Genomic DNA, 13,009 nt, shown 5'->3' on the forward strand with positions numbered 1-13,009 from the left:
ACCCGGACTACTCACCACTTCATCGAAGGTTACCTATACAGTAGACAAACATTATTTACACTGACATTCAACAATATCGACATTGACAAAGGTCTTCAATTAACTTAGGAAGCACATAAATATGGATGTGGAACAAAAAAAGAAGCACTTGGAGGAAACTCACAAGCACAGGGTGTCACGACCCATCGGAACGAAGGTAGGACCCAAATGCAGGATTCGTCAGAAGCAAGGTAGTTCGGGGAAAAACGTTGATTATTAGAAGGTCGGGGATCGGGCAGGCAGTCAGGAGCAGCAGCGGTAGTTGGGACGTCGGGCGAAGAGAGTAGGTGAGCGGGCAGGCAGGAGTCGGTACATGGGAGATCGATCAAGGCAGGCAGAAGTGTCAAAGGAGTCAGGCTTATGGGGTCGGTCAGAGAACAGGCAAAGGTCGGTACACACGGGTTGACGATCAGGGATACGAGAGTACTGGAACGGGACATGAACCTCAACGATCTGACGGAGCATCAGTCATCATCGGGGTCCTATATATACACGGGATAATCAGCCCGCATGAGGCGCAGGCGTGTGCCTCCCAATTAGCGCGAGCGCGCGGGCACCCGCACAGCCCGGGGTGGAGCGGCAGGATCGTGACACGGACAAAGCTAAAAAAAATAATACTTCAAAATCAACATGCAGTACTAAAAAGTAACTCCGGTGACTTTGGCAGCACATTACTCGTCAAATCAAGAGAGGTGTCATTACAATGGAAAAGTTAGTGCATTAGTGCAGTAAATGAAATATGGGATGAAGTTGAAGCTCATATACTTTAGATTTCACATGTAGGTGGGACACCATTTATCACTTTATTATGATGCTCAATCATACGCCAGTTCCCAATTGGATTAGATTCTCTCATTGAAGAGAAAAACTTCCCTGAAAGTGCCACTGTCATGATATGCGTGATTTTTAGTATATTAATGAAAAAACGGCAGACGACATGGACCCATGCGTTTTTTTCACCACAAAACATGTTTTTGACGTATCCAGCTTTTTGTAACTCCCGCCATGAAAATCCTCTCGAGGGATTTGTTTTTGAGAAGAAGCAGTAAGTGACATACAGGACAGGACTGACCTCAAGTGGACTTGTTTGTTTCCATTAGTTTTACTTCTGGGAAGGTAGCTCATTGCCCATTGCTGGACATTGCTTGAACACTCGGGAGGATCGATTTACACTTCATAAGTTTGCAATAGACCCAGGTCATCGTGAAAAATGGATTGCACAGGTGCAGAGGACGAGAGGTTTGTGGGTTCCAAATGACAGGTTGGTGTGTATACAGCTACTAATAAAAAAAAGTTCGGGGCGGACCACGTAATCCGTCTCATAACGTAACAAAAGATCCACGTACGAAATGTCGACGTGCGCGTCAGACGGCGTCGGGCTGCTCGAAGCGACGGGTTCCCGGACGGGGGCGGCTCTGAAGAACGCTGCCACAATGCAACACAGCCGCGGGCGGCGACAAAGCAGTAAACCGCATCGGCTCGACGGTGTTGTTCATCGCGTACTGCGGCGTCTATGAACAACCACCTAAAGCAGCATGGCTCGGCTCTGCCTCACTTAGCTGCGTGTGACAACAACGCAGTAAAGCACCCCGGGTCGACTGTTGTTCATCGCGTACTGCGGCGGCTGTGAACAACCCCCTAAAGCAGCACAGCTCAGCTCCGTGATTAGCCACCTCGGCGCCAAAAATGAGCCACACCAGCCAGCTGCGATGAGCCGCGATGGCTCATGTCCGCCAAGGAAGTGGATCGGACAGGAGGCGGTTTGGCCGTGATCACATCTCAACTGAATGTGGCTCGAAACAATACTGTAATATTGCCCCGGTAACTTCTCTCGGTTGTGTGGTGTTCTCCTTTTCGAAAAGAGTTTCTGTGTCAGAAGGTGCGTGCTCGTCTCCCATAGTTAGGGTGCACCGTGTGTTTTCATTGGTGAATGTCTGGGTGACATCACGTACAGAGGATGCAGCCAATATGGCGACCACTTGGATATCGTAGAATGACACTTCTGCAACTTTTCGCATGGATGATGCGCTCTCCGTTCAAATTTATATTTTGTCTAGACATTGAAGTGAATAATGTTATATATATATTTTTTTTTCATTACAACATCTATTTTAGAATGTTTATAGGGATGACACTTGGCTTTTAATCACTCATTAAGCACACTCTCACACTACTCATATATTTTTCTCACTAGCCATATATGAGCACATACACATAGCTAAGGGTTCCTGGGGGACTGATATGGGGTCGGAAGGGTGTAGGTGTCAGCACATCTGTCCCCGCGGCTTCTACTGGGGGGCCAGTTGTCGGCGCCCCTCGGTGGGGCCATCAGACCCCCCTGGGTCCCTCGTGTGGGATGTATCCCGTCCACTGGGTTGCTCTTGGGTGGAGGCCTGGGCCCGATCCTGCCCCTCAATTTATTTGATGGGGTCCTCAGCCTTCACAATGCAGGCACAGCAATTACAGGAAACTTCAGTCACTCTTAGGGTTACGTCACAGGCACATACCTCTGGGGCTCTTTCATTGGGTGTGGGTCCTCCCACTTATTCTGACAAATAACTTGTGAATATGCACATCGCTTTTGTATCCCTCACACACACTCTCATGCTATAGACTTTTATAATTTACATTGTAAATCCCAACACACCTGAGTTGTGCAGCCGGGTTTACAACCCTTGTCCTGCGTGCTTCTCTTGTCCTTGTCTGTTTCTATGTTGTCCTGACCTTCCCTCACAGGATTTAGCACTACAGCCCCATGCAACATGTTTCATTGTTGTTGATGTGTAATGAATTACTTTTCTTATCCTGTTTAGAATTAGTGCTTTGTCTTTTGTAGTCATTCTTCTCTCCCCTCCAGAAACTTTGTTCTGTTCAACTGGTCTACTCTGACTCTCATTAAACATCAATTATAATCCTAAGAAACCACATCAGAAGCTTAATTACTCCACTGTGAACCGGTAAAATTGCTCTGGCGTAGAAGGGACAGAGATTCTCCATTTTGCTTGATCTAACAGCTGAACAGGACCCCTCCACCCCCCAAAAAAAATAATAATGTGGAGGAAAAACTTCCTTTACAAACACAATGTAATTGCAAACTTTGTTTTTTGCGGGGTTTACTTTTAAACAAAGCAGGACATTATAACAGTGGCCCGGAGTGACCATGAATATGTCCACTGCTTTGTGATTGTTGATTGTTGTTGCTTTTAAACTTAGTGAAGACCACAGCCAGTTTCCTGTTTTCCCAGTTTATAAAACACTTAGTCTAAAAATATCTGAGAACGTCTGCATACATACCACAATTTTATTGAAAGAAGAACTTCCCAGTGACAAAATACTTTCCTCAGGGCTACAGGAGATTCTTGTTTGAGAGAAAAAAGCTAGTCTCATCACAGATCCTGAATGCACACTGCTGCTTCTTTATTGCAGGGAGTGTGTCACAAAATAGTTTGTCTAAATCATAGAATTTTTGGGGGGTTAAGTATACAGGATATGCGCAATGCAAGTCAAAAACAAAATGTTTCCTACTCCAGGTTTTAATTCCGTATACTTAAAACGGAGATGGAGAATACACTAATGACCGGTAAGTAAGCATGAACAAATGAAAGTTCCGCCGTGCTTTGTCTTTTTATTTTATATTGTACATAATACATAAGTCTTCATGAAAGCATGTTCATCTCCAAAATATGAAATACACCTGAGTATTACAATCTGCAGCTGTGTATTGGATTAGAATATCAGAAACGATGATGCAGCAATTTCCGTGCTTGCATACTCATTTTATTTGAGCATGCATGTCTGCAGGTGTGTCTGTGCTAATGAATCTTACTTTTGAGAACTCTTTTCACAGACTTTTTTTTTTTTACTTAATTGTGTCAAATCACATGGTGGGTGTGTGAGAATCGCCTCTTGTTCATCTTGGGAACAAACCCGCAACCTTTTCAACAGCTGACTGGCCAAAAACACATTGGCAGTGTGTAGAGAAAGTTATATCTGCAAATTATCATGAGGCTTGTTCATTTATGGAATTGGGTCCACTCACCAGAAGAATCACAATTATGAGATGCCAAACTGTCTAACTGGTGAAAAATTCCAGCCACATGAAACACTCATTGAAAGTCAATGAAATCAAAGACCTATTGGTCACATTTGTCCTGCCGCTTCATGACTGTATATAAGTATTTGTTATCTTTATTGTGGAAAACAACGTTATAATTAAATTGCAACAATAATTCAATCACCTATGGGAAAACGGTTGATGCGTAATATTACTTTAAGTAATCTGTCCCCTCTTAAAAACAAAACTCTTCCAAATGTGCCAGTGAATCACACTACCTGTCTACTCACTGTCCAAGTCTAACGTAATAACAATCAAGTTTAAATAGTTTCCTGAGTTTGCCCCACTATTATATTTATGGGCTACATATGCAGATAGTGTAATTTCTGTAATTTATCTATAAACAGACGCCAGATCTTTCAGGATTATCCTGGGAGTGGTACACTGAACCTTCATCTCAATCCAACCTAGGAATGTATAACTAAGGAAATTGGTACTTCTCTAAACAACGGAAGGCTTTCATTACTGGATCAGGAAGTCCACACCAGGCAGCCCCCTTGTGTGCTATACGTACGGCACAGTGACAGCCACTGTCAAATGAGGGAAAATAACAAAACACTGCAAGAAGCCCCTGATAGCTGAGAAAGCTAAGAAAAGATCTGCTTTAAACGTCGTTCTCTCCAGCTGGAGCAAATGCAAACATGTAACAAATAACTAAAAAGTTTTCCCAGAAATGAAGAAGCATGTGATGCACACAAAACAGGCATGGGGTAACCTCTGGCAGCAAACCACAGCTAAGCGCCTTTCTAGCATCAATTTGACAGTTTGACTGTTTTTAAAGGATAACATTAACAAGCTGTAACAAAGCTACAGGCAGCCACAACTGAAAGCATTGTCAAATGTTTCGCCACAAAAGACAGAAAACGACCATTTATATTTTACAGGCGGTTTCTGGTGACACCTTTTTCAAGCTTCAGTTACAAAAGCACAGCATATAATGCTACACTAAAAGGAGGGCAAAAAAATAATTGTTTCAACTTGATACAAGCGCAGTATTGTTAGCCAGAGTTTGCAGATCTCCTTGTGCTGCTGTGTAACCAACAAACATGAATGTGTATTAAAAAGGAAACAGGCTGAAGGTTTACTGATAGACAAACAGTAAACCCCTTACTTGCCATCATCCTCCACTTTTGGTTTTTGCAACAAATGCGCCTTTTCAAGAATAGCCCATTTGATTTATTTGTGTATTTAAATTTAATTGAAAATAGTATTCATGCATAAATACTGAAGCTAAATTGAGTGAATATTCCAGAGTGAAAGAATCTTTGAGGCCTTATTATCGATATAAAGAAAAGGGCCAGTGTTTTTATGATCATAACCATTTCTATGGAAGAGGAAGTAATATTAATTTGCGGTCCTACAATGTGAAAACTGTTTGGAAATAAGATCACTTAGTAGAATGGGATACTCCACCAAAGTTAGATTATAATGTCAGATTGGTAATTAGGTAGTTAAAGTAATATTGTTCATTCACCTGTTTTCTTTACAGCTTCTAATCACTACCAGTGAAGAAAATAAGTATTTGAACACCCTGCTATATTGCAAGTTCTTCCACTTAGAAATCATGGAGGGGTCTGAAATTTTCATCGTGGGTGCATGTCCACTGTGAGAGAGATAATCTAAAAAGAAAAATCCAGAAATCACTATGTATGATTTTTTTTTTAACAATTTATTTGTGTGATACAGCTGCAAATAAGTATTTGAACACCTGAGAAAACCAATGATAATATTTGGTAGAGTAGCCTTTTTTTGCAATTACAGAGGTCAAAAGTTTCTTGTAGTCGTTCACCAGGTTTCCACACACTGCAGGAGGGATTTTGGCCCACTCCTCAACACAGATCTTCTCTAGATCAGATAGGTTTCTGGGCTGTCACTGAGAAACACAGAGTTTCAGATCCCACCAAAGATTTTATATTGGGTTTAGGTCTGGAGACTGGCTCGCCATGCCAGAACCTTGATATACTTCTTACAGAGCCATTCTTTGGTTTTCCTGGCTATGTGCTTCGGGTCATTGTCATGTTGAAAGACCCAGCCATGACCCATCTTCAATGCTTTGACTGAGGGAAAGAGGTTGTTCCCCAAAATCTCACAATACATGGCCGCGGGCAACCTCTCCTTAATACAGTGCAGTCGTCCTGTCCCATGTGCAGAAAAACACCCCCAAAGCATGATGGTACCACCCCCATACTTCACAGGAGGGATGGTGTTCTTGGAATGGAACTCATCATTCGTCTTCCTCCAAACACGGTTAGTGGAATTTTGACCAAAAAGTTCAATTTTGGTCTCATCTGACCACAAACCTTTCTCCCATGACTCCTCTGTATCATCTAAATGGTCATTAGCAAAGTTAAGACAGGCCTTGACATGTGCTGGTTTAAACAGGGAGCCGTCCGTGCCATGCATGATTTCAAACCATGACATCTTAATGTATTACCAACAGTCACCTTGGAAACGGTGGTCCCAGATCTTTTCAGGTTATTGACCAAGTCGTGTCGTGTAGTCCTGGGCTGATTCCTCACCTTTCTTAGGATCACTGAGACCCCACGAGCTGATATCTTGCATGGGCTCCACTCCGATTGAGAGTGACAGTCATGTTTAGCTTCTTCTATTTTCTAATGATTGCTCCAACAGTGGACCTTTTTTCACCAAGCTGCTTGGCAATTTCTCCGTAGCCCTTTCCAACCGTGTGGAGTTGTACAATTTTGTCTCTGGTGTCTTTGGACAGCTCTTTGGTCTTGGCCATGTTACAAGTTTGAGTCTTACTAATTGTATGGGGTAGACGGGTGTCTTTATGCAGCAAACGACCTCACACAGGTGCATCTGATTCAGGATAATACATGGAGTGGAGGTGGACTGTTAAAGGCAGACTAACAGGTCTTTGAGGGTCAGAATTCTAGCTGATAGACAGGTGTTCAAATACTTATTTGCAGTTGTATCACACAAATAAATCTTTTAAAAAAAATCATACATTGTGATTTCTGGATTTTTTCTTTTAGATTATCTCTCTCTCACAGTGGACATGCACCTACAATGAAAATTTCAGAGCCCTCCATGATTTCTAAGTAGGAGAACTTGCAATATAGCAGAGTGTTCAAATACTCATTTTCTTCACTGACAGTGGCACGCTTCGTCTATCTAATCAGACTTCATGCAAGAAGCCTGGTGCACCTTGGACTGGGCAGAAGTTAATCACAGTCTATATATCGACAAAAATACCTTTGCATTCACAAATATGAGAAATTTAGAGTCTTCAATTAAGCTAGGAAGAATGTTTTTGGAGAACAGGGAGAAACTGCAAACAACACAGAAAAGCCTAAAGTGAACTGAAAAACAAATCCAGAACCTCTGTGAGACTGATCTGCTAAACACTACTGTGTATGTACAAACGGTTATATCCTCACCAAAGTTTAATGTTCCTTAAGTTAAGTTCATTAGTGAATTTATATTCTTATACATAATGCCATCTGATCGGTCATTGTCATAGATACCAATGCGGGAGTGGCATATTATACCTGCACACGTTCTGTAGTCCCCAGTGGAAATGTTGCCTCCCGAGGGCATCATACTCTTCATTCTTAAGGCTTCTTCAGGGTGGTTGAAGCGAAAAAAGGCTGACTGACCAAAACACAGCATACAGCCTGGAAAAGAGCACAAGGACATGTGACATGGGACTTCAAGACACCAGGACAGGATATGGTAAACGTGGATAACATAACATCCACAATAAAATATATAAAGACAGAATGGGCAGAGATTTACTTGGAACTCTGTAAAACTGAAGACTAAAGACAATTTGATGTAATTGGGAAGAAGCTGTAATAATCAAGGTAAGGACAGGAGGCATGGAAAGTATTAGATAACTGCTGCACCATGTCTGTTATTTCGAAAAGTCTTCTGAAAGAGCAGAAGCTGCATCAAGTGTATACAGGGAATGTTTATTTCATGTAGAAAAACAGAACAGCGATCTTCTGACTACTCCTTAAAGAAATCCCACTGGTTTACAAAGTTGAGATATCTGATACCCCTTACCACAACAAACCTCTCCTACAGCAGGCACACCCAATTAGAAAGATAAGATGCACTTTCAAAAGTACTGTCACTGCAGTAAATGCAACAACCTTTGCCTAATTTGGAGTTAGGAGTTAATGGCAATCTCTAGAACTGCCCTACCATCACCCTTGAGTGTTTTTAGGCCTTTCATTGGATTCTTATGTGTCATCGTGAATCAGCATTGCCTTATCCTTCTGGGCTCTTGTTTTTCCTCCTAACATTTTAGTCTATCATCTGATTTATCAGGCTACAAGAAAATATGATCACTTTGTTCAAATTTACTGAAGTGGTACTGGTTATGGCAGGTTAAATTCTCAGATCAGTATGTGAATGGGAAGTTAACTTTGCTTCCAATATTCTGCAATCAACATACATAATCCTGTGTATATAACATGACATTGTTTCATTCTAAAGTGGTAATATGTAATTGAAATGAAGTCCATTTATATTAGTAATGAATGATGTTCCATTATTGTGCCTCTAGTTAAAACAATATCATAGCGGTAGTCATAATGAAGGTTGTGGTGTTATAAATACTGTGAAAAAAAAGATAAACATTTTTGAGAATTGGGGTAATATAAATCTATCAATTTGTTGGTTAAAAACTATAAAACATTTCTACTGGGGAAAAGAGTAAGAGGCATTACATTGACTATTTTCTAATTTGTCCAAAAAAGGGCATGTACAAGTCTTATTATTGGATGAAATTCATGGATTTGAAGTATTTTTACCATACTGCAGTGCTATTGACAGTGTTTATGCATCAACCTTATTGCTTTTCTAACAAAAAAACTCATGGAGCAACTCATTCTTATTCAACTCATGGCTACACAATCTATATTTGAAATTTCCAAATATATGCCCCACATAAGTAATTGAGCCAAATCATGGTCCACAATCTCCATGAAAGATAACCATGTTTATTGCTTCCTTAATTACAATTACCATTACCATTACCTCGTGGTAATTATGAGGTGGAAGGACTCGCAGTTGGAACAGACGTAAGCTCAATATCAACAGAAGGGGAAAAGAGATTTTCTATGACACTGCAGGCCTCTGGGCTGTACACTTTTACTGTTCATTATATTCAGCATTTTGACAATTCAGTCATTTTCAACTTTTTTTGGGAGGGGGCATGTTATATTTGACAGATGTTTTTATTAGGCGATATGGTGATTGACTGGTGAGAAAATCTGCCTCACATTTCTGAGAACCTGGGGTTCAAATCCGCCCTCCCCTCGGTGATGTTTTTCCTACGCCTGTATGTGTTATTTTCCAGGTATTCCGTTTTCCTCCCACGTCCCCAAAATGTAAATACTAGGTTAATGGAAGACTAAATTGCCCATAGGTGTAAGTGGTTGTTTACTTATACGTGCCCTGGCATTGGCTCACAATCATTTCAGGGTGTATCAGCTGCGCTAGGCTAAATCATTTATGCAATGAATAATTGGTATGAAAAATGGATGAATCAGTCACTGCAAAGTATTTTTTTTGTCGGTATATGGTAACTAACTAGAATTTACATGAATTTGTAGTAGTGCAGCACTACAAACTACAATTACAATACTAAACATACTGTATTGATAAATTTGGAGAGGTTGATATTTTTTATACACCACTACAAAATTGGACTTCATTTGACTGATGTACATGTCACTATGCACACTTTCAAAAGATGATGTGTGTGTGTGTTTCTTTCGGCTTGTCCCTATCGGGGTCGCCACAGCGTGTCATCTCAGATGTGTGTTCTGAAAAAAGTGTCATAATCCTGCTGGTCCGAGCCCTGGCTATGCAGGTCCCCCGACACACCGGCAGTCATCAGGAGGTGCACACTTGCACCTCATCCCCAGTAATTACCTGCAGTACTTATAGGACCCAGCGGAGGGTCTGGCTTTGCCAGATCGTTGTCATTGATGCCTCGTTCCCGCACGTCTTCGAATCTGATCTCGATTCCCAGTGTACTGACCCCTGCATGTCTCCCGACCTGCCCCATAAGCCTGCCATCATTATCACTGCTGCTCTTGTGGACTGCCTGCCTGGTTACCGACTCTTTACTAAATACAGATATTTTCCGAACTGCCTCCACGTTTCCTGAATCGTGCATTTGGGTCCAACTCTGCGTTCTGTTCATGACAGAACGATCTGGCCAAGACATGGACTCAGCCGACTCAGCGGGGATCCGTCGCTCTCTAGGGCAGACACCTGGCCGAACAGGAGGATGCTCTCCATGTAACGAATCAGAGACAACTCGAAATATGCGCTCGGTTTGAGCCGCGGCACACGTCCAGGACCAGTGCTGCCAACGTCAGTCTGACAACGCCCACCGCTGATCCGATTCCAGGCCCGTCCGCGCCTGCTTTCCCGCCGGTCACGGATGTCCAGCGGTCGGTGTGCACGCCACTATCTCGGCCCGAGCAGTTCCCCGGAGACACTGGTTATGTTAAGCCCTTCCTCGCCCAGTGTGATCTCCATTTTCAATTACAGGCTTCCGCCTTCCCTACTGCCATGCTCGGATTGCCTTTGTCATATTCCACCTGATGGGGAGGGCGGAGGCTTGGGCTACTGCTGAATGGAGCCGCAATTCTGCTGCACCTGGACCTCCTTCGTGTGCATTTGGGTCCAACTCCGCATTCTGTTTATGACAAAAAGCAATTGGCACAAAAATGCACTGAATAAACAATCTGCTAAAGTACTCAGGAACACTTTGGGAAACAGGGTATTCATCCCGCGACTCTTGTGAGGATAAGCAGCTCAGAAAATGAATGGATGGGTGGTATTTCTATAGCCAATCAGTATGGAGCTACTAGGACAAACAATAAGCTAAATTACTGGGAGTTTCTGGGTAACAATTAATGCTCATCAAGTATTAGGGAGCAGAGGAACATCCATCAATTTATTATGATGGAATCCCCCAGAGTGATGGAAGCATCACATGACATATTTAAAGCCCTTGTGATATACCTATGAACATTCTAAAATAGATATTGTAATGAAAAATACATATAACATAATTCACTTCCATGTCTATGCGGAAAAATTAAGAGCGGAGAGCATGTCATCCATGCGGACGTCTCACTCAACATATTGCCTGCAACGTCATTAACAGACGTGACACTGAGACATTCAACATTGAAAACACGTAGTGGCACTTGCTATGGGAGAGGAACAACAGAAATTTTCGGATTTTTCCGCTGCCCTTCTGACACGGAAGCTCTTTTCGTAGAAGAGAACATCTCATAGTCGAGTGAAATGACCGGGGCATTATTACCCTATCGTTTCGAGCCATATTTAGCAAAGCCACGAGCAAAAAATAAAACAGGGAAAAAAAAAGAGCGAGTGAGCGACCGGCCGGCCGGCCGCAAGTGAGCGACCAAAGGAAGACCGAAGAAGGATTACATTCCCCACCCAACTATTATTTTTTTTAGTAGCTCTAGACACACATACCTGTCATTTGGAACCCACGGAGCTCTCATCCTTTGCACCTGTGCAATCCATTTTTCACAACGAAACGGGTCTTTTGGAAAAGTATGAAGAGCGAATCCATCCTCCCGAGTGTTTGAGCAATATCCTTGCAATACAACGTGCTGGCATTTTGGATAACACGAAGGAACAGAGAGCTACCTTCCCGCAGGTAAAACTGGTATAAACACACGACGTCGCCTGAGTGCCCTCCTGCTGATAACGTCACTTCCTGCTTCATCTCCAAAACATATCCCTCGAGAGGATTTTCATGGCGTGAGTTATAACAAGTCATATGAATCAAAAAACATTTTGTGTGATGAAAAAACAGATGGGTCCATTCCGACTGCCTTTTTTTAAATTAAAAACATACTAAAAATCATGCTTTTGGTGTCAGTGGACCTTTAAACGTAATGACTTGATTTACAGTCTAGTGAGATGCAAGCCATGTATCATACTCAAGAGGACATAAATCAAGGGTAGTTCTTCATTACAGAGCACTTAAACAAATGTTAAGAGTGTAACTCTGGTGGTTTCACTTTGAAGATACTGCACTGCCCATTTAATGGCAGTGCTGTGGGTGTAAATATGACCAGGGAACCGACAATAAACAAATCAAGTAGTTTTCACAGTTTCATTTTAATCTTTTGGGGGAAAAAAACTCTGAAACAAGCTTCTGTGCCAGGAATTTGTCTGAAGGTGATTTTAAGGTGATGTTAAGTTGATGAAAATGATGACTGTTTGAGCCGTCATCAAAATCCAGGGTTTACTCCTTATCTATGGCACAGAAAACAATTTGGACATACTGTACCATTGCAAGATCAGGAGTAGGACACTTCATGGTCCCTAATCTCAGCACACCCTAAAATACTTTTGAGTTTTTATTTTAGGACTGAGAGGAATTTATGTGAAAGACATCTGAGGGGCCACAACTTTACCACCCAGAGACATAAACCTTACTTAAAACAGTTATGAAGATTTGGAAATGGTTGGACTTGATAAGTACAGGGAGTGTCAAACAGTCTGGTCTAAGATGCTGGTCAGCCTGGGGTTAATTTCAGCATAACACACTTTCTCCATTTGAAATAAGAAACAGAAATAATCGAGTGGAGGACTGGACATGATAGAGATTTTCTGATGTGGTTATTTTTAAAAAATGGATGAGTTTAAAGCCCGTAAATAATGGATGTAGTATTAAAATACCTATTTAGGATATCTACTATATTTTAGCAACCATAAGGTGCACTTACAAGTCTTAAATTTTCTCCATTTTGACAGGACACCTTTTGTGCACAACAAGTTCTTTTATCTACAAATATTGCCGCGTGACTTGTCCAGTTAAGTACA

General features: G+C 41.9%; 1 protein-coding gene across 10 annotated transcripts in view; it reads right to left on the bottom strand.

The window, feature by feature from the left end:
• phldb1b (pleckstrin homology-like domain, family B, member 1b) overlaps positions 1–13,009 on the bottom strand; it is a 121,948-nt gene that overhangs the window by 77,517 nt on the left and 31,422 nt on the right. For all 10 annotated transcript variants that reach the window (XM_061827481.1, XM_061827480.1, XM_061827479.1 and 7 more), the window contains one exon: positions 7,666–7,791. In XM_061827481.1, the coding sequence (XP_061683465.1) occupies positions 7,666–7,791 (126 nt within the window). The remainder of the gene's footprint in view (positions 1–7,665; positions 7,792–13,009) is intronic.

This window comes from Syngnathoides biaculeatus, chromosome 8 (genome assembly GCF_019802595.1).
Source record: "Syngnathoides biaculeatus isolate LvHL_M chromosome 8, ASM1980259v1, whole genome shotgun sequence".
Classification (NCBI taxonomy): domain Eukaryota; kingdom Metazoa; phylum Chordata; class Actinopteri; order Syngnathiformes; family Syngnathidae; genus Syngnathoides; species Syngnathoides biaculeatus.